General features: G+C 33.5%; 2 protein-coding genes and 1 pseudogene across 8 annotated transcripts in view; 1 reads left to right on the top strand and 2 right to left on the bottom strand.

The window, feature by feature from the left end:
* RABGAP1L (RAB GTPase activating protein 1 like) overlaps positions 1–27,663 on the bottom strand; it is a 734,005-nt gene that overhangs the window by 433,242 nt on the left and 273,100 nt on the right. The gene's annotated exons all lie outside the window — the stretch shown is intronic.
* GPR52 (G protein-coupled receptor 52) overlaps positions 9,277–27,663 on the bottom strand; it is a 31,735-nt gene continuing 13,348 nt past the window's right edge. Inside the window, exon 1 of the mRNA XM_077157063.1 lies at positions 9,277–27,663. This exon is cut by the window's right edge and continues 13,348 nt beyond it. Coding sequence (XP_077013178.1) covers positions 13,715–14,800 — 1,086 coding nt within the window. The 5' untranslated portion in view covers positions 14,801–27,663 and the 3' untranslated portion in view covers positions 9,277–13,714.
* Positions 27,135–27,663, top strand: part of LOC143678982 (origin recognition complex subunit 6 pseudogene) — a 4,429-nt pseudogene continuing 3,900 nt past the window's right edge.

Raw genomic sequence — 27,663 nt, 5'->3', positions numbered from 1 at the left:
TCTGGTAATAGAGGGTGGTAGGGAGTACCGTAACATTGTGAATATGATTAATTCCACTAAATGGTATGTTTGGGAGGGCTTGTGATGGGAAGATTATATTTTACATATGTTTCCATAATGAAAAAAGGATAATGACATGTAAATTCAATATATGATACTGCATGGAATCTAATAATGAAGGAGAAAAGCTCAAAACGGCATTAATGAGACTAAAGAAAAAACTGAAATACAGAATGTAGGGTATATAAGAACGTGAAATTTCTTGAACTTGATAACTGCACTTAAAGTGATTAAATGATTGAGCATCCTTGTTCATAGGAATATACATGCAAATATTATGTGTTCAAGGAACCTGGTTGTGCTATTTACTCTCAAATGATAGGTAGGTAGGTAGGTAGGTAGATAGACAGATAGATAGATAAGATAAATAGGTATAGATAAATAAACAGATAGATGAAGAGAAAGACAGATGAAATTATACAACAAAGTAGTAAAATGTTGGAATTGGTGGATCTGGGTATCTGAGGTGAGTGGTGTGTGCTGCAATTCTCTATATGGGATTATTATTATTTTTGCAACTGTTGTGTAATTTGAAATTATTTCAAAATAACAAGATTTTTTTAAAAGTCAATGTCCCAGGAGACATATAATCACTGCCAAAGACAACTCAATCATTCAATATATGTTAAAAGAAACACAAAATACAATGGGAATCTTGAATAATCTACCACCTTATTACTCCCAGTGTGGTTCGTACACCAGCAGCATCAGCATCTCCTAGGAGCTTAACAGAAATGAAGAATCTCAGGCCCCACATCAGACTTACTAAATCTGAATCTGCAATTTAACAAGATCCCCAGATGATCTGTATTCACTTTAAAATTTAAACACCATCTGCTCAGCCGGTTCTTCAAATCTGCATACATATATGTATTATAACAGCTATCACTTAAGTATTTATTAAGCATGATACTTGTATCGCTAGACATTTCATGTGTTATTTTACTTACTTGGCACATTAATGTTAGGTTTCACTTAACAGACGTTTACAGATGACGAGATTAAGGATCAGAGAGGTTTACTAACATTGCCATGGTCAAAAGCTAGTAAGTGGGAGTGGGCCACGGTGGCTCAGCAGGTAAGAATGCTTGCCTGCCAACCCCGAGGACCGGGGTTTGATTCCCGGTGCCTGCCCATGTAAAAAAATAAATAAATAAATAAAAAATAAAGCTAGTAAGTGGTAGACCCTGGATACAAATTCATGTTCTATCAGATATACACTGCTTCTTTATACACTGGCCTCATGAATCTAGATGCACTCTTAACTGACAAATTGTCAATGTCAGGAATATGTTAGACATACTAAGAAGAAGGTCAAGCTAGAATATCATGACCATTTCCATGGGATGTCTTTGGTTAATCAAATATTTTGATGGTACTGGGCTTACGGCAGGGGGCTGGAGGGAAACACAGAAGGTTTTAAAGGACCTGACAATATAGTGGAAAAAATAAAACTAGCTCTCACAAACTAAAAAGAGAACCATTACAAATTAAAATACCAAAAAAATGACACTTTACAAATTGAATACATAATTTCTAAGGAATGTATTAAATAAATTCATCCATTTTAATGCAACATTTATACCCTAGTTTTACATTAGGCACTGAGGATCCAAAAAGCATTTTAAAAATACTCTTAGAGGTTAGGGACAATGAGGGAGCCAGCACAAACATTTAAGTATAAAACAAAAAACCAAAATGATAAGCTGTACAAAAGACATTTACCTAAAATTTCAAGGGGCTAATCAACGTTGCCGTGTTACTTAGTAGAAAGTAGAACATGGGGTTAGTTAAAGAAAGTCTGTACAAAATTTAGAAAGACCCTAAAAAAAAATGATGACTATAGATTAATGACCTGGACATTCCTTCTCTCATTTATAAAATAAGGGAGTTAGACAGGATCAGCAGTCTCCTAGATCCTGTAGCATTCTCTGCAGGAGACTCAAGGGGATGACTTGTGGGGTCCCTCACTTACTCCAATCAGAGGAGCTCAGCCTTTAAGTTTTTTCTCTGTGGATTTTAAAGGAGATTTGTTTGGCTTTAAAATGAAGTTTGAAAACTTTCTACTTCAAGCATTATGTTACTATATGTGCCTAATTATGCTTACTTTAAAGCATGTCTAGGAATTCGGAGCCTGAGAAAACACTATCCTATTAAATGTCAAGGAGCATTTGTGATAAGAAACTCCTTGACCATATATAACATAGGAGGGGAAAACACTGCCAGCACATGATGCTCATTCTGTCCTCTGAATACCCTTGAGATTATTCTGTCAGGGATTTGTCAAGGACTCTGGGCATGTTATATCAAAAACAAAACAAAACAGAAATAAACAAACAAAAAAGGAGTTGCCCTAAAAATCTCTTTGAAACACGGGGAATGCAAGGCAGGAAAACTTTGGGATGAGGGTAGAAAAGTCTGGATTTTTGCTAATGTGACACAGAATGCATCATGGCTTCTTCAGAGTTCCAGAGAAAAAAATACAGGGTAAAACAAATATGCATGGCACTTACCTGGATTTATGATAAAAAACCAGAGACCCAGTCAAATTCTCTTTAATGTGATTATTAAATATTCTCTTTTCCTATCACAATTCTTAGTTAGCCTTAAAAATATTTTCATCACTCAGCTGAAATGGATCTTTATTTCCATTTATCTGGTTTAATATCAATAAATAAACAGCAAGATGCTGAACATTTAAGAAAAATTCAATCCACAGAACTCAAGAAATATTAATCTTCATTTTCAAATATCAACTAAATATTATTCGGGAAATGGTCCTGGATAACATTGTTACTGATGCTGAGTTTTTCAAAACCCCCTAATGGGCTAGTGTATGGTATATTTCATTTGAAGTTAAAAGTCCATTTAAATAGAGTGTTGATTTTTACTAATACTGAATTGCTCAAATGGCTCTCCTGGAAATTAAATTAACACAACTCATTTGTTTTTCAACATGTTCACATTTTAGTCATGACTATTTTTTAGAAACCAAGCAAAAACACAATCTCAAGATAAGTTATAGAACTCTTTTAGAGACTGAATAGAAATTTAAAACTTTTTGTCTTAACATCCTGTTGGGGGGTGGGGAATAGGAGTAGGGGTGGTAGGGAGAAGGTAACAATATACCATATATGAAAAGGGATAACATTCCTACTATATAAGAAACTTTCTTGTAAATAAATAATAAACAACCTAAAATAAAATAAAGATCATAGACATTGAGTAATGTTATGTGGAATTTCTTTAACCAAAAATTTATTATAAAGTGGCCAAATCTCTTTGACCTGTTTATGCATTTATTACAGAAGTTATCATATAGATATTCCTACTATATAAGAGAATGTAATCTAAATTACTGTTTCATGGTTGACGTTAAAGGGTATACAAACATTTCACTGTATTCATTTACATTCTCTTTCTAACGTTTGTCAAAAGTATTCTCGTAATATGCGTGCCCAACTGAAGACTGGCTAGGGTTACAATTTGTTCCAATCGTGCATAAATTTCCTTAATGAAACTAAGCAATATACATTTAATATTTCACTTTTAGTTTAGAACATTATTGTGCAAAAACAGTTAATACAGCAGGCTTGAGAATGCTATCCTTAGAAAGGCCTGCTTGCAGGCCACCTTTGGCTGGCATCTGGGAACAGGATTTCAAAAGTGTTCTCACCATTCTCTATCTGGTTGGGTATTTTACTGTGCCTGAACTGTTTATACAATATAGTTAATGCTGAACAACTGCTTTCTTTCTGGGTGTCTGGAATGTTGGTACATGCTAGACAGAAGGTACCCACATAATAATGGCCCCTGAAAAAAACGTGGATGTTCAGGCAACCTTTCCTAGTAGACAACACTTCTTCGCACATGCTGTCAAAACCAAATGCTGCAGGAAATAGCTCATTCTGTATAACTCCACCAGGAAAGGAATCTTGGAAGCTTGTGCTTGATTTCCTCAGAACTTTGCCCCCATGTGCTTGTTCCCTTTGCTTATTTTCCTTTGTCTTCTTTCATTGTAAGAAACCATAGACATGAGAACGACTATATCCTGAATTCTCTGAGTTCTTCTAGGAAATTACCGAACCTGGGGTTGTCTTGGCAATTCTCAAACAATCACATTTTAGAAAATCTTGTCTTCACTTTGGGAAAAGTGGATAAAAAAATTGTTTCAGGCATCATCAGACAGTTCTACATCATACTTTGCCCTCTATACGTCATCGGCCATTAGGTCCTGAACACTCATTTATAATATCACTTCTCCTTCCATTCCTTGCTTGCTTTCTCAGTGCCACTCCTCTTATCATCTCAAACTTAGATTATTAAAATGGTCTCCTATGTGGTCTACCTGTCATCTATAATAAATTCGGCATTCTACAGCAAAATTAAGCTTTCTAAGAGACTGTAATCATTATGAGTTTCCACTGCTCAAAGTCCACCAAGGTGTGGGTCTACCTATAGCATACAGAACACCTACTTCAATGTGGTGACCACAAAAGCCATTCTGAAAGGGGGTCGTTTGGGAGGTCAATAAATTAGAGCTGTTTGTGTCAGTATTTAGATCTGATATGGATACGTTCAAGTTCTTTTGAAAAATATAATAACTGCCTAATATTAAACGCTAATATATAACTATTTTTCCAAAATTTTGTTGAATTTGGCAAAATTTCTAATATAGAAAGAAGTTGTCATCGTTCTAAATAAATGACTCCCTTATAAGTATTTTGGGGTATTTAAAAGGAATTTGAATGGTTTTAAATTCCCTGTTAGAGTGAATGTTATCTTAATATCTCTGTGTCCTCAGTGCAAGTCACATCAGACGCATGCAATAAATTTTTTAAACCAAACTAGAAAAGCATACTAATTATTTAAGATGACTAGTATACCAGCAAAGCAATAACCATATTCAATAAAAAAGGAACTTTGGCAAGATAGCTAAGTGAAAAAAAGTATGACTAAATTTAAAGACAAAAAATCATATATAACAAAATTTAAAAATCCTAGTAAATCCTTCCTAAAGTCCATGCCAACTAGGTGAAAGTCCTACACATTGAAACATAAGTACCAATAAATCAAAATTTTTACAATGTATAAACCACTGTACTAGTTAGCATCTTCAGGGGATAAAAAAAATAGTTTAATTCATGGTGTCAGTCCTTTTAACTGTTAACTAGGCAAATGAGACAAATGTTCAAGCAAAATCCAACCTCTGAACCTAGTTAACTTGTACAGGGCATAAGGCCAATGAAGTCATGGATTCGATCTATGTATAAGTTAATTAATGTGCTCTGTTCTCTGACTACATTCTAGAATGCAGGCATTGAGCGCCAAGTATTACAATATGAATGTATCAGTAAAAACACATTTCTTTTGGAACATTAATTCAGCATCACCATTTCCGTAACATTACCATTTACTTGACTGACACAAATAAGTTTAAACAGAATGTACATCTGTGAATTTTGACTTTTTTTTTTAACTTTTGAATGACTAGAAAGAGTACCTAATTTAAGCTCTGAAAGAGCCAGCTTCAAGTTGATTACAAAGAAGTGAGAACAGATGGATCAATACATGAAATATATGAAATGGTATCTATTCTGTGAGATGAGGTGATGCTATAGGTACAATGTTGAACAATAAGCATTTCTTCCCTTTTCACTTTAATAATCTCTCAATTGTTCCAAAGCATCCTCTAAGACTACAGTATCCAAACGCATGGCTAACTATGAAGGCCAATTCTCTATTTTATATTCATCAGTCTTTCTAGTTCATCAATCTCCTGCATTGTTCCTAAGACTTTTCTGCAATCTCTCCCTCAAATTCTGGAGATTATCTAATTTATCTAATTATCTGTCCCTTTCCTGGCTTCCTTCTACCTAACAAGTTATTCTTTGAATTTAAAGGGTCAAGAATAAGTATTACAGGGCCATAATTTATATCTTGTATATAAAACACAACCAATATTTATTTCCTTAATTTGTTAACTTGGAATGCAGAAAAATATCTGATTAATTCAGATTTCAATCATTCAGATTTTGTCATGGCTCATTCTGCCAATCTTTGAATGACATTGTATAAATTAAGTAGTTGTAAGCAAAATTGTCAGAGAAATTTTAAATATTTAAGAAAATAAACTTTTCAAATAACTCAATAGAATTCATTTATATTCAACTGATGTACTTACTGGAAACCATTTAACGAAAGATTTCTGCTAAGAATGTTTATAAGGCAATGCTGTATTAGCCTAGCTTGAATTCCTTTAATTTTTCTGTAACTATATTATTTCATTGAAATAAAACTCAGTCATTATAAAAAAAGTTTTATTTAAAACATTGCTAATTCATGCTGACCTGAGTTCCTCAGCAATATTGTATTGCCTATAATAGAGCACCATAGTCAGAAACTTTAAAAACTTTTCCATCATAATGCTCAAGAAAAATCTATATATGATGACTTGCACAACAGTGCAAATGCATTACAAAAAAAAAGCTCAGAGCATGAAGTGTATGGCTATGACATGATTACTTTTAAAAAGTATTTATACGAAAATAATGTAATTTTGATAATTCTCCATCAAGGTTACAGTTTTTAAAATACACAGCAAAAACACTGTCCAATTCAGCCTATAAATTTCTTACAACATCCAACAGATAACTGTTATATCTTTTAAATGACAAGTAAATTTCCATTACCCTCTACAGATAAGAAATTGTTTTAAGAAATATAAAAACACTGACATGGCTGATAACACATCTCAGAAAAATTTTCCAGGATCGCAAAAGCTTGCCTTTAACATATAATTAATCTTAAAAACTCCTTCTAATTTCAAAAAGTAAAAGTCTGAGTTTTAGATGGAATTTTCTTGCATCAGTTAAGTCTTCATTTTCTTAAGGATGGAGAATAAGGACACTCTATCACCAGCCATCCATAAGCACACTATTCAAGGACCTTTTCACAGGCAATAAATATTATTGCTACACAAGACATGTGGTCAAATACTATCACTGCTTAGCAATATGATATTGTTAGGGTCACCGAAAAAATTTTCTCTCAGATTTCCACAGGTGAAATGAATTAGCACTTACTTATAATGCTTTTAGAATACCACCAAATTCATAATTTCAAGTGCAATAGGCATTTTCAAAAGCATTTTTAAAATGTCACATCAAATACTAATATTTTTCTTTTTAAAACATGTACTTTCACCTACAGTGACAGTAATTAAACTTTCTAAAAATATTAAGCACTGCAAACTGAAAAACAAATATCTTTATTTGCCCCACGCTATCACTGGGCAAAATTTATAAAAGTGAATAAAATCCTCAAAAATTTTTTAATAGTTTGTTCAACAATAAGGGTTAAGTAACACGTAAAAAAAAAAAAGAAAATAGGGATAATATGTGAAGTCGGTAATTGAAATGATAGAAGCCATCATAAGACCCATTTCATAACATTAAATTCTACATACGAATTCCAAAGTGTACTCTTCTAGATTTATTTTCAAATAAATATGTCAAAAAAATTCAATAAAGTTTTAAGATCTTGGACACATTATACATTTTAAAAAATGCTTTGGGACAGTGGAAGTAGGCGACAGGAAAAAAAAAATCTTGGGATATCAAGCTTCTCCTCAAAATCTATTTTAAAAGACAAAAATTTTGAAGGTAATCCTATGTAGGTTTTAATTTCAACATGAATTGCATTTTAAATTTAACCTTTGGCAAGAAGAACATTTCACAAAAATCAAATATTAATTTTATACAAATTGTTTTCTTACATACAAGAAACTATTTTGAAACTGATAACTTCAAGCAATTCTAAAAATAGAATTTAGAATAATCTTTTCTTTATCAAAATAATAAATAAAAGAAAAATTGTAATTGTAATTTTAAAATTTCAAATGTAATTTAGTTGGTTAAAATACTAGGTAGGACTTTCAGGATTTTTTTTTATCTGCTTCTTTCCCAAATTATCAATTTCAATCTTCCTCAAGTCTATCATTTATAATATTAGTCTAACTACATTACATTTTTAACTATAAAATTCTTGAAAGAGCAAGTGGGTAGCTGTGAAGAGACAATCAATATAAAATCGGTGATCAACTAATATTTGTTTTTAACTTCAAATTCTATCAGGAATATAAGCAAATGTTTTAAACGTCCATTCATACAGAGTACATAAGAACATCTCTTTGCGTCAGGTAAAATCTCAAATGCCCTGGACGTCTTTATTTGCTACAAATTTCATTCAAAGATACATTTTGAAATTCAATGAACAAGTCATATAATAATGTTGTACTTCATTTTTTGTGCCCGACAATTAAAATAGTACAACCACTTCAAATTTATAAAGTATATTTGGATACTTTTATCTGGCATCAACTTTACACTTGCTTAAGTAGAAAACATAAAATAAAGCTTGGGTCAAATTTCTAAAGTCAAAGGTAAATTTGATCTCTTGCATAAAATACCATTTTGGGAAGTTGTCAAATTTTAGCAAATATCATCATTCAATAAATCTTATCGTGTGCAAGATTTCTTGATATTTATCACTTATAAAGTTTAGAACCTCAGAAAGCAATTTAGCCCCAGTGACTATAGAGAAGAAACTAATTTCATGTCTTCCATCTTAAATATCTATTAGTCATAATAGATTCCTGCTGCATTTATTACTGCGATTTTCTTCACCTTCACAGGGAATCATATATTAAAACAGAATAAAAATTGGCATTAAATAGTTATGAGAAAATCTTTTGGTGATGGGAGATTGAGAATAGAATCCTGCTTATCTATGAAATGCAGTTAACATGCCAGCAGGACCTATTTTCCTAAGGCTAGGTGACCCTTCTGTTATTTAAACCACGAAAAATGCTGGAAGGTGCCTTCAATGTGCACTGGAAACTCCTACAGTGATTGGGATCCATGTCAGAATCACCAAAAAATGTTTCAGATTGTTTATGTTGAAGCAAAAATAAGTCAAGAGCACCTAATAACAATAGTATAAGGTCATAAACTTTCTCCAAAAACTCTACCTAAAATAACAAATACTATAGAAATCAGAAAAATATATAAATTATCTTCATAAGAAGAAAGTACTGAAGCATTATTAGATACTATTACCTATAGAATGTCAACAAAAGCTGTTTTGTGAAATAACAAAATATTTTTTCAAATATTCAGCATTCTTTTTAAAAATTTAACTTTTTTTTCCTGATTATGAAAGAAATAATCGCTGTAAAAAAATGTTTTCAAGAGATTAGTAATGAAGAAAAAATAATCCTAAATACATCACTTTCAATATTTTAAAAGATAACCACTTTAAAAAAAGATAACCACTTTTACTATTAAAAAGAAACTTTAAGCTATAGTGCAAAACTAGCAGTTGAGATAAAACTAACACTGGAAAAAACTTTCATCCACTATAAACGTTGAAAGGGGATCTATATATATTTTTCTTTCCTAGCCATTTTGTTTTCCTTAATGTCTATACATATGGCTACAGAATACGCCACTTTCTACATACCCTCTTAATCCTAAAATAAAGTTAACCTTTGTTCATGGAAAAGAGTAACCGTTGGAACCTACACATACGAGCACGGCATTGGAGTACTGCTACATGCTTCTGTGCATGGAGATGACCCCACTTTAACGCAAATGATGATATGTTCAGCATATTATACTATAGAATTCCTAAATCTTTATCTTTTTTTTTTTTTATCACAATAGCATCCTTTTTCATTTAAGGGGGGCAAGATGGACAAAAATCCTTTAAGGCGGCAACTATATGTATTTCTAAACTTATATACTTCACAGTATCAGAAGGGAAATCTGTCTATTAATCTTTGTTTTACCCAAGTAACATATATACAACAACTGAAATTCCCTTTCATAAATGAGGAAAACTAAAATGCAAAGACAAAAGTGAAAGCCAACATGGCAAGACATTCCTGGTCAATCCTTTCCTACTATTGTCACCCTAATGAGACAAAAATGTTTTAAGCATATTTTATACAATGAAGTAAGAAGATATGTTCACTCCAGAATTATCCCTGTCTCATCCCAGCAACTGCTTGTTGAGTATCTTTAACATCAAATGATAATAAACATATCATTATGAAATAAAAAATTTGGGAAAAAATGATAATATCAAATGATAATTATTTCTAGGAGATGAGTTTTCTGAAAGTACAAAACTTTTGCATATTAAAAGCATCTGAGTTTAAGCAGTTTTTTTTTTTAAATGCTGTCTTAGAAAACCTTAATATTGACTGGGTCAATTGTTATAAAATCCAATATTATTAAATATTTAAGTTGTGATGGTAATGAACATGGAAGTCAAAAAGATAATAAAATAGCAGCTACCATATTCTGAAATTTTTTTTATGTGCAGAGCACACAGACTACATTTTCTCATTTAGTCTCCCAAAACATTCTAACAGTGAGGTACTAATGTCTGAATTTTGTCGATGAGGGAACTGAGGCTTTGGATTATTGAATATACTAACTGTTTGTTTGATCAAATGATTTATAAGGGTCATGTTTCAAGCACTAATAAGTTGTAAACCCTTCCAACAATTTCTAACTTTAGAAACAACTCCACAGATAACAGAACCCTTAGGTAAGAGAATGCAGCATAATTTCTTGCCTGTCATTTATAACCAAATTGGATAATTACCATAGAATACGACAGAATAATGGTAATATGCTTTCATTCTTAAAATACATTAATTTTTAAAAAGCAGAGTAGTTTCAAAATGTGTGTTACTCTATTATATAAACATATGTTAAAATATGTCAAAAGGAAGTTGCCTCTAGAGTTGCACATGGTGACTCTAGGGCATGAAAGACCCTTGACCTAGAAACTGTCTTGAAGAGTATGCTCTTTCAGCTTAATGATAAAGGCTGTCATCTCCACTCCTCCGTTTCAAATAATTTTTTTTCAGTAAGAAATTCATAGAAATTTGAAAAAATTATTCAATGAAAATAACAGAAAATAAACAAAAGTAATGTCAAAGAAATAATGCTCAAAAGTCTCAGTCTGAGCACAGGCTAAACTGCCAAGTTTGGGTAATCCAATTACTATTTCAATAAAAAATGAGACTTGAGAAATTGAGAAAAAAGATATCAGAAGCTAAGGAAAGAACTGAAACAAAAAATTGAGGGTGGGGGGGAAACTTCAAGGAAATTTTATTGTGAAAAGGTACAGGATAGAGGTACAAAAATTTGAAAGTTGTTTAAAAGAAAGCCAGTTGATGTAGTGGTTAAACCTTCAGGTTTTGGCCCTAGGCAGACTTAGCGTGACTAAAGTTCTGCCATTTATTAGTTGAGTGACTTTGGATAAATCACTTTTATTTAGTTTAATTATAGTACCTACCTTGAAGGGTTATAGTGAGGATGAAATATGATAATGTATGTAAAAATTAATATGGTACCTAGCACAAAAGTTGTTCTTAATTATTATGAGGAAAATCCCCGAAGATCCAAACGTAATAACCATGACCTGAAGCTTTATGTACAGAAGATTTAGGATCTACCAGATCTTTTTAAACTATGTTTATAGTCCAAACTAAAGGAACCAAAATTTAATTCCCAAATGATAAGTATAAGTTTGAAGGTTCGATTTATATATATCAAGTGAAAAATTACCAGTACTATGTTTCCTTGGCCTGGTGTGAACTTCAAAGGGATACTTCAATTTATCTGGTGGCAAACAGGGGCCAAAAATACACATAAACAACTCAGACCATAAAATGTAAAGCAATCAGATTTTGATTCCCAAGCAAGTAAACTCTTGTTCTAAGTAGGTGTTGTATTAAACTGAAGCAAAGTCTGATTTTCATATATAGAATACTATTTTATTCTTTATTTTAAACCTTTCTTACATGTTTAAAAATATACAGGGGTTCAGAACAACCTCAATAAAACAATAACATTGTTACTAAAGGATCTCTGAAGTCAAACCACCAGTTGGCAAACTTGGTTGGCTTCTGATTTGAAAAGTCATAGGCACAGCTCATTAAATGCATTTCATAAAACAAAGAAATCAAAAGTGCTGAGAAGAAAATATTCAATAGCTTGCTATAAATTTTAAAATATCTTTCAGTCAGAAAACTTAGAATAAAAAAGTAAGAGTTAGAGGTTTTACTGCTCACACCTTCTTCACTACTAATTCTCAAATGCTCACTTTGCTGCATCTAAAAACCCCCATGACAATTCATTATGCAATCCCATGTAGCACACTAAAAAATAAACTAATCTCCAAATCTGGAAACAGAGCACTACAAAAGGAAAATACTGACAACTCTTACCTATATTTGATAATTAAGTATATTATATTCTCAGCAGCACTAATAATGCAGCTTGGTCTAATATAAATATCTAAATAACTATACAAAAGTATTTTTCTCTTAAAAGAATTTTTGTATGTATTTTTCTTATGTTGACAACTTAAATTGATCTATTTAATGTGCTAACAAAACATGAGGCAAAACCCACATAATATAATTTACATATTCTTTGTTGTAAAAATATGGTCTGGGCAAACATGTATAACAAAAGTGACTGATGGAGACAATAATGAGTTATTGCAGACCTAACACAAAATATTAATATTTTAGTTTTTTTTTTCTTTAAAAAAAGGACACTCTGAGTAGCAGTAAGAATGATACCTCACTGCTGACTGAGTATCCTGCCTTTGCAGTAGAATTTATTTGTGGGTTTTCTTAAAGGAAAAAAGCTCTAAAATAGCAAAAAGACAATACTTTAAGGAAATGAACTAATTTTAAGGGAACCAGGTAAAAATGTTTCCAAATTTCAATAAATATAAAATCTCCCAAAAAGACTACTAGATTGCTTTGTTGGAATGAATAAATTATTTTTAACCTTATGATTGCTTTAGACAGTAGATTCCCTCATTAGATAAGACACTTTTGGATGAAGGTATGAAAAGACGAAGGTGAAAAAATAGCAGGCTTTTAGGAAGAGGGGAGAAAGCATATGTTATTTCATCTAGAAGAAAAAATAATATTCTTTCTTACTGTTTATAGCAGAAAATTTGTGCCGCAGAGAACATTATAAAAACATAAGCAAAGGAGTTGTGTGGCAAGTAATAAAATACAACACTTATATGCACCCTCCATGGAGAGACCATTATGGATATGTCTAGAAGTACGCTTTGATGCAAAAGATTGTACTTTGAAACATATATAATATGTAGCATTTTTCTATAAAGGGTAATGTCTATAAGTAATAACTTCTACAAACACAGAGTCACAGGAACAGAGACAGAGAACAAGAGAGACAGAGTTAGGTCAGACAAACAAAGAGACAACGAGAGGCTGATTCCGATATACCCAGTTACTCCGGGTCCTGCAGAAGATTTTAGATACCTTTTCATCCTCAGTGCTTAATTTTTCCTACTCCTACAGAACTCTACTCACATGCTATATTTACTTCATAAGATTACCCTCTATACATCCTTTGCCTTAGCTGTTTTTTCCATGGAAAAGAGGAAAAAAAAGAAACCTTCAGTCCCATCCTTCATTTCATAGTCAACTATTCGAATAAATATTTATCTGGTGGCAAATTTCCAGATGAATCAAGAAAACGATCCAAAACCACTGTCAGATTACATTTGATTTCCTGTGTCATTCTCTTCAAATGGAGCAGGAATTCGCCCGTTTCCTAGGTTTGGGATCCTGGGCTTCCTGATTCCTCACACATGTACAAGATGTACACATTGTCTCAGACAACCTTCGGAGGCCCAGCCGGAACACACTGTTGGAGAGGCTGTATATTACACAGTTACAGAAACTATTACTTATAGCAAGCCAGGTTGTTAGGAAAGACAGTGTTGGGTTGTCCAAGACCCGGGAGCTTTCTAAAAGAAAGTAGATGATGTAGGGGAGCCACAACATATAAAATACACTGGTTATCCGAAACAAAACCATGGCATAGCGACGGTCCGGGCTGTGTCCAGTCTCTCCAGAAGCATCTACCTCATGGCTAGGGAATCGGGCTCTTCGGTCATTTATTTCTTTGGTGTGCTGCCGACAAATTTTGAAAATATGGAAATAAGTGAAGCAAACAACAAAGGCAGCAGGCGCATAAAGTAAACAAACAATAAAGCCAGTAAAGTAGGCACTCGTGAGCCAAGAGGTGGCACACCACTCAAAAATGTCACCATGGTAACCGGGTTTACCCCAGCCAAAAAAAGAAGGCAAGAAAATGAGGCAGGAGTAGATCCAGATCAAAATAATGCAAATTCTCAGGCGACAAGGGGTGACCAGTTGATTGTAGGAAAGAGGCTTGGTTATTGCAAGGTAGCGGTCCACACTGATGCAAGCAAGGCATGCCATAGAAACACTTTTTAGAACCGAGATGATATATCCAAAAACCTGGCAAGTCAGTGATTCACGGATACCTGTAGAGTAGTGAAGAAGTGACAGAGTAGGAACCAGGCAGGTAACTCCAACGAAAAGATCAGCATATGCCATTGTCTGAATGAAATAGCTGGTAGTATAATGGTGTAAGAGTGGAGCGCAATGAAAGACAAAGATGACTGTTAAATTCCCAGCAATGATTAGAAATGTTAGCAGGACAATAACAACTGTCTCAAAGATGCAGATATCCACTGCACTGTAGTGGCCAAATCCAAGTGGGCAGGAATGACGCTCAGACACGTTCACAATGCCACTGCTCATGTTCAGTATCCTCCATTCAGTCCACCTGGATTCATTCATGGCTTGAAATTAAGGAAACCTGCAGCCCTGGCTACAGCAAGCAGACACCTTGCCCAGCATCTGTTAAACTCTGCAGGAGTGCCTCAGAATCTGCCTCTGTAGTCAGTGTCAGTGCTTCTGTCACAGCTGAGCGTCCCAGAGAGTGCTCAAGCCTCTTCATCAGACTCAGTGCAGCAGTGACACACCTCAGCTTGGGGGGGATAGGGAGGGAGATAAGCTAGAAAGGAGGTGAAGAAAGGTCACGGATTAGCTTCCTCCGGTGCTCTCAAACTACTTTTCTGCAGATACAAGGAATTTCTAGAGAAAATGGATTTCTTAATACTTTGTACTTTGAAAAATTAAATCTGTAAGAAGGAAAAAAAATCAATTGCCAAGGGAAGAAAAACTTCTGTGGGCTGTTTGTACTCCTGAGAAAGGTAATTCCTTATGTACCAATAGAAAGATCTAAGAAAAGGAAGTCTTAAATTACCTCAAGCTTCCTGTTTCATCAATGATGAGAAGTGAGTTCATATTTTAGAAATTAAATAATTAAGATCTCATATTTGGTTGGAAATGTAATAAAAAGTTCATTGTGGCAAACTGTCTTTGGGCTGAGTTCAGATTTGATGCTGATGGGTTATCTTTATGATCTATTTCTCTCTTATTTTTTAAGACCTAAGAAAAACACCCCTTATCAAGGTTAATTCTAAAAGATGCATCAATATATGGACACAAAGGAGCAGAACAGGGGTAACAAACATACCCAGAGTGCCCTATTAACTCACATGAGAAAAAAATATATATATTTCCAAGATAAAATACGATGGGTTAACACTCCTCAAAATATGTTGAATTTCTGAACTTTTAAGTCTGTATACATTTTTTTAAACAATCAGATGAAAACAGTTTTAGTCTGTTACCATTATTGGTACCATTAACAGCAATATAATTCATTCCTCTTTCTTTACAAAAGAAAAAGAAATATTTTTTGCTACTAATATCAGTATCAATAACTGAAGATAACTTTATCTCGTGTCACCTTTTTTATAAAAGCATGATAATAAATATATAACTCATAATTATTTCTCACCTTTGCAGCCATACCTATATCATAAGGTAGATATATTGAATATATAGTAAATATATATGAAATTTAAACAGTAATTAAAAACTCTCCTATAGCTTCAGAGCTTATTTGACTAGAAATGCTACCATGATTTATTACTTATTTCTAGTCAGCTTCATATTCTATGATGCTATACCTTTTCTATTTTCATTAGATGATTAACACATTAAATCATGACTTCAAACTAAATCTGAAAGTGGAAAATTACCTTGTTTGTTATATTTGCAGTTATGGAGCAGCCATATGTTAAGCAAATGCCTCTTACATTTCTGTATTCTATTTTGAGCAAGTGCTCAATTAATACAGGGGCCATTAGGTAGGTTTCGAGATGATTTGTTTTAAAATGCCTCTAAAGCACTGAGATGAGTTTAAATCCTAGAGTTTGAAATACTGAAAAGCTGGCAAGATAGAATGAAGCAATTCATCCAAAAGGCTTCCAAGGTCATTCAGATATCAGGTTAACATTTGCCAAAAGTCTTTTTTAAAGTACAGGCATTTCAGAGGTTTTCTTGTCAGTCTTTGTTGTCATACCTTTTGAAGAAATAACTTGCCCTAGAAATAAATACACTTCCTTCAGGAACAATGCTGCAGCTTAATAGAAAGCATTCTTCTGAAAGTTATTTTCTCGTGCAAATCAGGACATTCAGGAAAGTGCTTCTTTTATAATATCCTCAGGATATTTCTCCTTGAACATTTCTAGTTTCACTTGTCACAAAACAGTTCTCTTGTTACAGGAATAAGGTAATGCTTCTCACCTACATTCATTCTTATCAGCTGCTAGGCTGGGCTGCTTGATTCAGAAGTCCAATTTACTGTGATGCAATTACAAAGATGCTGTCGGTATATTCTTCACAATCTCTCAGTATCACTGCCTCCACCTGAGCCCAAGCCCAGAGGCTCCTCCTCCTCGTCCTCCTGAGCTGATGCAGAAGAACTCGCCATCAGAAAGGTGACTCGGTCCTCCTGCCCCAACCAACAGCACAGCCAATGGCTACTGCAGCTGAAACTGTCACTAGGTAACAGTTGCCAGGCACATGCAGGCTTATAGACTTACTCGGCAAGCTCCGATCAAGATTGACAAAAGAAGACAATGGAACTGACCGATCCTTATAATATATTAATGGCATGTATGAACTTCTGGAAGTATTCTCCTTATAGCATTTGTAGAGATTATATCCCTTGGACAGGACAGGAAAAAAGAAATCTAGGCATACACCTTCAAACCCTATAGACAAACTATCACAAGGTACTATGACACTAAAAAGTCAGCAGTAATCTAATGCTCACTGGCAGAAAAAACCTTATTAATTATTAAAAATCAGCCAAGTCTTCATAAACTCAAGCAATACAGCTATTTTTCCTCTCTAAAATAGTTATAATTTGATTAAAAGAATTTAAAAGTCATTTGCGAATCTCTCTAAATTGCTGAGTTTGACATATATAACTACACAAAGCACTGGAATTACCACCACTATACCAAAATCTATTTAGGGAAATACTAAAATCAAATATGCTCTACGAAGAGTATAGATATTAGAAGCAAATAGTATGACTGTTTAATCCACTTTTTTTTTTTTTTTTTTACCATGGGCAGGCACCGGGAATCGAACCCGGGTCCTCTGGCATGGCAGGCTGTTCTTGCCTGCTGAGCCACCGTGGCCCGCCCTTAATCCACTTTTTCTCCTTAATGAAAAGGGGTCACAGATATTTGTCATACACTGCTAAGATACATATACCCAACTTAGAAGAAAACAAAGAATGCCCAAATATTAGGTGGAAGTTAAATATATCTCCATTTATTTTGATTTACTATTAATAAACATTCTCTATTTTAAACATATTTCTTATGGGGTCAGCACTTTTAGGAAAAATTACATAAAACTAATTCATAAATTAGGTCAGAATTTTTTTAAAAAAACAGGAAAATCATGATGAAAATGGAAGATATATACCTAACATTCCCTGAACACTAACATTCCTTGAAAATGGTAACTAATATTCATTGAGTTCTACGTGCCAAGCATTGTGCTCTGTGCTTTACATAGTTTTTCTCTGTGAAACCTCAAATCTCTGTGAAGTAGGTTCCATCATTACTGTTTTCCAGATGAATAAAGTGGGTACTGGAGAAGGTTAAGTATATTTTGCCCACAATTACAGAGTTGTGAAATTAGAAATCAAAGAGGAGATACTTGTCCTTCTTAATCCTGTACTGATGGACCCCTTCCACTTTCTTCCACTGATGACTAGCAGTCAGGGAGTTTCTAAAAAGAATTATTTTGGATTTCATAAAAATGATTTCTAAAAAAGAGAAAGCCCTATATTTTTCTCCATGTTGAACTGTCATCCAGGAAGACCATGATTGCTAAGATCTTTGAGGTTTAGGTGAAATACAGAATGGTGAGTATGCATTTCTTTAGAATATTTTTACTTCGTATATTTTATATTATAAATATCAGGGTGGCTAACCTATGTTTGTATCATCAGATACAGTTATAAAACAAGCGGAAAATATAACCTTAGAGTGATGACTATTTTTAGAATTGAAAGTAGTTAGACAAAAAGACTAGACAGTGTCCTGATTATAAAACATACTACAAATGTACAGTAATCAAAACAGTGTGGTGGTACAAGAACAAAATACACCAATGGAATAGAATTGGCCACACATCTATGGCCAATTCATTTTTCCTAGCCTCAGTGGTGCCAGGAAAATTGTATAGACACACAGAAAAGAATAAAAGTGGACTCCTATCTCATACCTCATACAAAAATTAAAATGAACCAACATCCTAAATATACGTGCTAAAACCATAAAACCCTTGGAAGAAAACATAGAAAAATATCCTCAGGACCTTCTATTAGGCAATGGATTTATAGATTTACCAGAAGTATAAGTAACAAATGAAAAAAACAGACCAAATGGAATACTCAAAAGTTAAAGTTTTTGTGCATTAAAGGACATTTTCAAGAAAGTGAAAAACAATCTACAAAATGGGAGAAAATAGTTTCAAATCATATACTGGATAAGGGTCTAATACCCAGAGTATATAAAGAACTCTTACAACTTAAGAGCAAAAAGACAAACAACCCAATTTAAAAATGGGCAAAGGACTTGAATAGACATCTTTCTAAAGAAGATAAACAAATAGACAATGTACATGAAAAGATGATCAATGTCATTAGCCATTAGAGAAATGGGAATCTATTCTACAATGAGACACCACTTCACATCCATTAGAATGGCTATATTCAAAAAAAGACTGAAAATAACAAGTGCTGGTGAGGATGCAAAGAAATAGTAATCCACCTACACGTTGATGGGAATGTAAAATGCTGCAGCTGCTGTGGAAAACAGGTGGTTCCTCAAAATGTTAACCATAAAACTACCATATGACCTGGTAACCCCACTTAGAGTTATATACCAGAAAGAACTGAAATTACAGACATCTGTATGCCACTGCTCATAGCAGCATTATTCACAACAGCCAAAAGGTGGAAGCAATCCAAGTGTCCAATAACAAATGAATGAGTAAACAAAATGTAGTACATACAGACAATGGGATACGATTGGACATAATGAAGTTCTGAGACACCGCAACATGGAAGAACCTTAAAAATATTATGTTGAGTGAAATAAGGCAGACACAAAAGGATAGATATTGTATGATTTGACTTATATGAAATAACGTGAAGATGCAAATTCAGAGAGACCTGAAATAGAAAACAAGCTACCTAGGGTCAGGCGGAGGGGGATGGGGAAATAAAACATAAAAGGTATAGGATTTCTGTCTGAAGTGAAGAAAAACTGGGTAATGGATGGTGGTGAGAGTAGCACAACATTGTGAATGTGATTAATTCCCATGAATTATATCCTTGGGAGTGTCTGAGATGAGAAAATTCAGGTTGTTTATACATTATCACAATTAAAAAAAAATAACAGAGACTAAAGAGACAATGGCAATTCAGTGTAATACACAAGCTTGGACTGGATCTAAAAGGGGGGGAATGTAGAAAAAGAACATTATAGGGACAAATGAAAAAAAAACTGGAATATAGACTATATGCTTTATATCAATGTTAAATTTCTTGGATTTGATAGCTGTACTTAAAATGGTTATGTAAACAAACATTCCTATTCTTAGGAAAAATACATGGAAGTTTTAAGTGTTGAAGGGGCATGATACATGATTGGACAGACAGACAGAAAGATTGAGACTAGATAAATAGATGATGGATAGATATAGCAAATAGCAAATGTGGCAAAATGATAAAAGTTGGTAAATCTAGGTAGCTGGGTAAGGTATATATTGGAGTTCTCTGTACTGCTTTTGTATTATTTTTGTAACTTTTCTGTAGATTTGAAATTATTAAAAATAAAACAAGGGGCTACCTAAAGGCATTAAAAAATCAAACGATGTTGATCCAACATTCTCTTGTACAAAATAATAATTATTAACAGTAAAATTAAACTTAATAAATATTCATGAATATGGACAGCTACCACATTCTATATAAAGAAAAGTAAAATAACAAGCTATATTACAAAATTATTTTAAAATAAAATGCTATCAATTAATAAAGCTACCTCAAGCTTTCAAAACCTAAATGAATCATTTTCAAAGTATAGACTACACATTTTTAAAAGACCTTTGAATGGAACATGTCTAGGAAAATGGCAAACAATATCATTTACATAGATTCAAGTTCTAGATTATTTTAGCTAGACAGATTTATATCCAAAAAATAACTACCGGCAAGAGCTAAGTCTAAAATCACTGTAAATAATCTAATTTTGCATGCCTCCAAAGGTATATGATACCATGATATACAGCATTTAAAAAGGAGGGCTTGTGACCTTTTGCCTTCTTTCTTTCTACCAACTTCAAGGAAAAAAAAGTTTCAGTAGTTCTAACAAGTAGATTTTATTCTTTTTAATGCTCAGATCTTTCCCTACTCATCCCTCACTTTCGTTCTTTTCCATGCTTTCTCTCTGATCTAATATGAATGTGAAGCTCTAACTACAAGAGCATTAATATCAATATTCGTCCAGCTCATTACACAAAACATTCTCTATTTTTATATTAGGCATATTTCTCAATTCATTTTAGGCATCAGTAAGATGTCTTATCATTGCCATGTTTATTACTCTCATTAGCAACCACTTCCCTCTCAGATCAATTGAGGAATGCTAGTCAGGAAACATCTAAGAGGAATCACTATTTGGGATTCCATAAAAATTATTAAAAATAGCTAAAACCATATAACTTTATGAGATGATACAAGCACATCACAGGCATTTGGTTTTTATTCATACCTTAGATATGTATAAATATTTTACTATTAAACATCCAACCAATCCAAACTACTACTGAATAGAACTTAGACAGCAAAGCAAAAGAGAAACATTAGTCATCAAGGACAAATAGGATAAATACTACATAATGACTGTCCAAGAGAACTACATAAGAATATAGCATGATAAAAAGCAAGCAAATCTGTGTTTGTCGGTTCTTTGTTGGTATGGACCAATGAAAACTGTCTAAAACGGAGAGTGCTGCTGATTGTACAACCAAGTGAGAATACTGTAAGACATGATCTGTTTATTCTGGACATTATCCATGATGCCCAACAGATAGAATGGTGAACTGTGATACATTTATATGATGGAATATGATGCAGCTACAAAAAGGATGTCGAGAGGCATGCAATGAACTGAATAAATCTTGGGGACAATGCGCTGTGCAAAATAACTCAGAAAACAAAGGAAAAGTATGTTAAGATCTCTTTCAGAAAATATTTATAAGACAATAGGAGCCTAGATTGTGAGCCCTTATAGCGGCCACATTTAGTTTGAAGTTGTAAGTGTATTTCCAGATTCTGAGACACTGAGCTATATGAGTATATGGTATTTCCTTGGAGCTCTCTATAACTCTGTGATACCTAAGTCCCAGAAATGGAGTACGCCATCCTGAAAGACAGCATAGGTTTATATGATAAAGGTTAAAGTAACCAAAAAAAGAGATCAGGCCACAATTAGGGAGAAAAACAAAATCAATCTTGCTGGAACTAAGGTAAATCATAATACAGGTTAAAAGATGATAGTGTATGTACTCGAGACCTTCACCTACTGTATGAGACCAAAGGCAGAGAGGTTTATTAAGTCAGAACTTAAATTTTTTGTAATACACACTCTAAATCAACCTGTCTGGTTAGCTCATTTAAACAACCCAAACTTCCAGAATCCAGAACGGGAATGAGACCTTGTAATTCTGCATAGCTTAATGAAATACCAGGATACATGTCAGATTATGGTGGGATGATAATAAAACAGTATTGGTAGAGTCCCTTGAGGGTCTGAAGAGAAAAATGTGTGTGTGTGCATAAAACTGTTAAAATTTCCCATCTGGCTAAACCTAGGTACTACTCAACCATTGGGAACTCACAAGAAAATAGGCCAAGCCCTGGATTTTAAGGCTTGCCCTTACAAAATTGATTTCCATAGCAGAGAAGTTAAGATTACCTATAACGAGCCCTAAGAATTGCTTCCAGGTAACCTCTTTGTTGCTCAGATGTGGCCTCTCTCTCTCTAAACCCAACTCTGCAAGAAAAATCATTATACTCCCCCACTACATTGGATATGATATTCAAGGGTGAAAAAGCTCCCTGACAATGTGGGGCATGGCTCCCAGAGATGAGTCTGAACCTGGCACCATAACACCATGGGATCAACAATGCCTTCATGACCAAAAGGGGGAAAAGAAGTGTAATTAAATAAGGCTTCAGCAGCTAAGAGAGAGATCAGATAGAGTCAAGAGGCTATTCTGGAGGCTACTCTTATGCAAACTTTGGTTGGGGTTTACAAACTATAGCAATTGGCACTATCTTACTGATGTCACTTGTTTACTCTTAAGAACACCTAGGGCTCTAACACAGACTTTATAAAAGTTTCATGCACTAAATTTACTCTCCTGGAACCAATAATTTTCAGAAGGTTCCTAAACCAGATAAATTCTGAATCCCAGAAGGTTCAGCCTCTCTAAGGTTATCAACTAATTACATCCTCCTATCCTTTAGTGTTGACAACCTCTCCCAATGAAAAAGTCAGAACAGTATTGCCCAAAGATTGCTATAGATTGGGGAAAGGATCAAAGGAGAAGGAGGAATTATAACAGAGAAAGCAGGATTTAACAAATGAGTATGACTGTTGAATCATTATATTAATATCTCTTCTAGCCTCTAGTGTCTTGGAGCAGCTAGAAGGAAAAATCTGAAACAGTGGAATGGTAACCCGTAACAAACTCTGAAATCTGTCCTGTAACTACCTGTTGATGTGAATTTTGAAAATTATTGCTTTTTCTTTCTTTTCTTTGTATATAAGTTCTATTTCACAATTTAAAAAATGTTTTAAAAAACAGTAAGCAAATAAAGGATAGAGTAAAAGTTGTTTTTTTAACATTTTTAAAAAGGTACCAAAATCTGTAAGTATTCAAAATTTTTCATTTTCTTCAACTATCCCTCCCATCTGCTGACTTTTCTCCAACTCCACTGTCACTACCCTAAGCAAGTTAGTACCATCTTGTGTATGGACTACAGCAGCTTCCACTGGTCTTTCTAGGTCCTCTGTAGCCTCTCTTCAATCTATTATCTGTACAGCAGGGAGAATGTTTTTTCCAAAATGCAAACCAGATCATGTCACTCCCCTGCTTAAAATACTTGAATGTTTTCACACTGTCCTTAGAATAAAGTCTTAAAAGGACCTATGAAATCTGGTCTCCATATATCTATGTTGTATAAAACTTAGCTGAACTGAATCCCCCCCATCTGCCACCTTCCCTAGATACTCTCTCTGTTTCCTACTGCTTGGGGGTATTTGTACCTGCTATTTACTAGACTGTCACATTTCCTTTACTTAATTCATATACAATTTTTTCAACTTCATTTCAAATATCACTTCTTCAGGAAAGCTTTCCTGAGTTTCCAGATTAGATCAGACTTCACAATTATGACAGATTGTAATCATTAATTTCATTCAATTTTGTCTTCTTGACTAGATTGCAAGCCCCATCAGTGGAGCCACATCAGTTTTCTTCTCCATTATATCTCAAAAGCCTAATTATAGTTCTGGGCAGGGAATAGGGGTCCAACAAATAAATGCGTAATATAACCTTTATACAAAACATTTAAAACAGTTTGTAGAGCCTATAAGAGTATTGCAAAGCTCTAAAAGTTTCTTGTGAAGCTCTGAATATATAAAGTTATTTAATCCCTTGTATGATATACAGGCCTCGCAAGAAAAAGTTAGTAAATACATGATCAAATTTCAGGAAAAATATTTTAATCTCCTAATATACTCAAATTAAGATCACTATTAATCATCTATACTTCTATGTAAATTCAAATCATTCTATTTTTCTAGTGCTTTGAAATACCATATCTATCAAAAGATAATAACGCAGTTCTTATCATTTTAGGAATGTCAATGCTGTAAAATATCAAGGTAATATCAAGCCAATTCAAGAACCAAGACACTCTCTGAAGCGATAAACATTACAATCCACTGATTTAGTGACCACTTGCAGACAGAAAAAAAGTTTATATTGTTAACTTCATTTAATTACAAGGCAAATTATTAGCAATGAAGTTTATCTAATAAAGGTTAAATCAGGGGCACTAGAGAAGGAAACTATCTCAACCTGACAAAGAGAATCTATGTGCAAATCTACAGTTAATGTAAAATATAATGGCGAAAGATTAAATGCTTTTTCCCTTAAGAATGGGAACTATGCAAGAATGTCTTTCTGACCTCTTCTATACACACTGTACTGGAGGTCCCAGCCAGTGCAATAGGCAAGAAAAAGAAATAAAATACAAACAAGAAAAGGAAGATAAGATTGTATACGCAAGATATATTAAAATGATAATAATACTGATCTAGCAAAAGTACCATTAGAACTCATGAGGAAATTTACCAGGATATAAGGTTAAAAAAATTATTGCATTTCTATATGCTAGCAATAAACAATGAAAAACACAATTTTAAAGCAAGAAACCACTTAAAATAGCCTTAAAAATATATAAAATATTTAGTGATACACTTAAAAGATCTGTAAAACTTGTAACCTGAAAACTACAAAATGTTAAGAAGATTTTAAAACCCTAAGCAAATGGAAAAATGTACCATCTTTATGGATTTGAAGATTCAGTATTGTCAGTTCTTCCCAAATTGATCTTTAAATTCAGTCATTCCAATTAAAATACGAGGTTTTTGTTTTTTTTTTTGTACAAATGGACAAGACGATTTTAAAATTTAACGACATCACAAAGCACCTAAAATCGCTAAAACAATCCTGATGGCTAAAAAAGCTTGGAGGACTAGTAGAACCCGATTTCAACTTACTATAAAGCCACAGTAATCAAGAGTGACCTAACGATAGACAAACAGATCAATGAAGAGAACAGAGGGTGAAAAAACAAACCCACTTATATGGGCAATTGAATTTTAACAAAGGTACTATAACAAGTCAAGGAGAAAAGAAAGTCTACTAAACAAATGATACTAGAAAAATTTGGATAACTATATAAGTAAAACTGAACTTAGATCCTTTTCTCACATTATACACAAAAATTCATTTGAGATAGGAAAATAGATCTAAGCACAAAACTCAAAATTACAAAAATGTAGTTTCTAGAGGAAAACATTCTAAGAGAGTATCTTTATGATGTGAGTAGGCAAAGATTTCTGAAGACATTAAAATCAATAACTGTAAAAGAAAAATTTAATAAATTATACTTAAAATTGAAATCCTGCTCATGAAAAGATATCATTAAGGACATCAGAAAGCCAAAAAATTACGAGAAAAATATTAGCAAAATATATCTGACAACTTTTGGATTGTATGGCGTGTGAATTTTACTCCACAAAACACAGAAGACTTGTATGAAAATACATAAATGATTCCTACAACATTTAATAAGAATGCAAATAACCCATACCTTTCATGAGGAAGATCGAGGTTCAATTCTTGGACCGTGCATCCTCCCCCCACAAAAAAAACCAAATACAAATAACTCAATTAAAAATCAGAATATACTGGGCCGACCATGGTGGCTCAGTGGCAGAGTTCTTGCCTGCCATGACGGAGACCCAGGTTAGATTCCCGGTGCCTGCCCACGCAAAAAAACAAAGATCAGAATATACCAGAATACACACCTCACAAAGGAAGAGCTACAAATGGACATCAAGAAAATGAAAACGTTGCTCAACATCAGTAGTCATCAGGGAAAGGCAAAGTAAAACCATAATGAGATACCACTGTATACTCACAGGATGGCTAAAATTAAATGACTCACAACACCAAATATGGTAAAGCTCTAGAACCACTGAAACTCTCATAATTTGAAGATGGTAACATAAAGTAACCTACTTTGAAATCTTGCAAAACAGTTTGGCAGTTTCTTACACTAAGCAAATCTACTCTAATATTCATCAATTCTACCCAAAATAAACTAAAACATGTCCCCAAAATGCATAAAAACAGTCATAATGCCTTTCTTTGAAATAGCCACAAACTGGAAACAACCCAAATATCTATCAAGGGCAAATAAAGAAAATGTGATATGTCTATGCAATGGAATACCACACAGCAATAAAAAGGAACAAAACAATTACGTACACAACATGGATGAATCTAAAAAATATTATGCTGAGGGAAAGAAGCCAGACACAAATAGTGCATTGTATGTTTTATGAAGTTCGAGAACAGACAAAAAAAAATCATTACTGAAGGAACTCAGTACCTGCCTCTTGTGATATGTGTGTATGTGTATACACATACACACACACTCAAGAAATAACTGGTAAGAGGTACAAGAGAATTTTCTGCGATCATGGAAATGTTCTGTATCTTATAGGTGTGGATTTCGTTGATGTATGCATTTCAGAACTCATAAAAACATAACATTTAAGATCTGAACAACTTACCTATATGTAAGTTATGGCTGAAGAGAAAATCAAGCTGATTTTATTTTCATTTATATCAACATTTAAAAAGAACCCTACTAAGCAAGGCGCCATCAGGAATGAGAGTTATTGAAATTTCTGAAGGAAATTTCTAAAGATAGTGGTGGAAAGAATATATATATGCAGCTGATGTGCCTGCTTTCACACTCTCCCAATTAGTCTACCTGACTCATGGTTCAGTGTTTGTACTCACAGACACAACAGCCCAGATGCAAGTGAGATGCTAAGTGAGAAAGGAATCCTTTTATACAACACTCAGGCTGCCCTAGCTAGCAGGGATCTAAGACAACTAGCCAAGTAAGCAAAACCTGTAGGAGATGCCATTATCTTTGGCCATGAAGGAAAATGGAGGAAAAAAAAAACAAAACTAATTTAGATGTATGTTTAACCCTTTCCTTTTTGGGAAACCTTCAAATTTAAAATATGTAATTAAAATCAAGTGATCAAAAAATAGTATACAAAGCAAAGAAATAAAAGCATGAACAATATGATCTTTCCACATTTTTTCCCTATGTATTTTTTTTTTTTTACCTTTAATAGTATTTATTAAGTTTGAAGAGAGGAGAGACTAAGACTTAGAGGAGAAAATATGAGTTTTACAATCAGACAAATTTGGACTGGCAAGATTTCTACGGCACTCATTAATTATGAGGTCTTGGGTTTGCCATTCTTACCATGTGTCTCAGGTTCTATCTATAAAATGAAGAAAACTACCCACCTTTTAAATTGGTTTTGAAA

This window comes from Tamandua tetradactyla, chromosome 4, assembly GCF_023851605.1.
Source record: "Tamandua tetradactyla isolate mTamTet1 chromosome 4, mTamTet1.pri, whole genome shotgun sequence".
NCBI classification, from domain to species: domain Eukaryota; kingdom Metazoa; phylum Chordata; class Mammalia; order Pilosa; family Myrmecophagidae; genus Tamandua; species Tamandua tetradactyla.
This window is presented reverse-complemented; position numbering and strand designations above follow the sequence as displayed.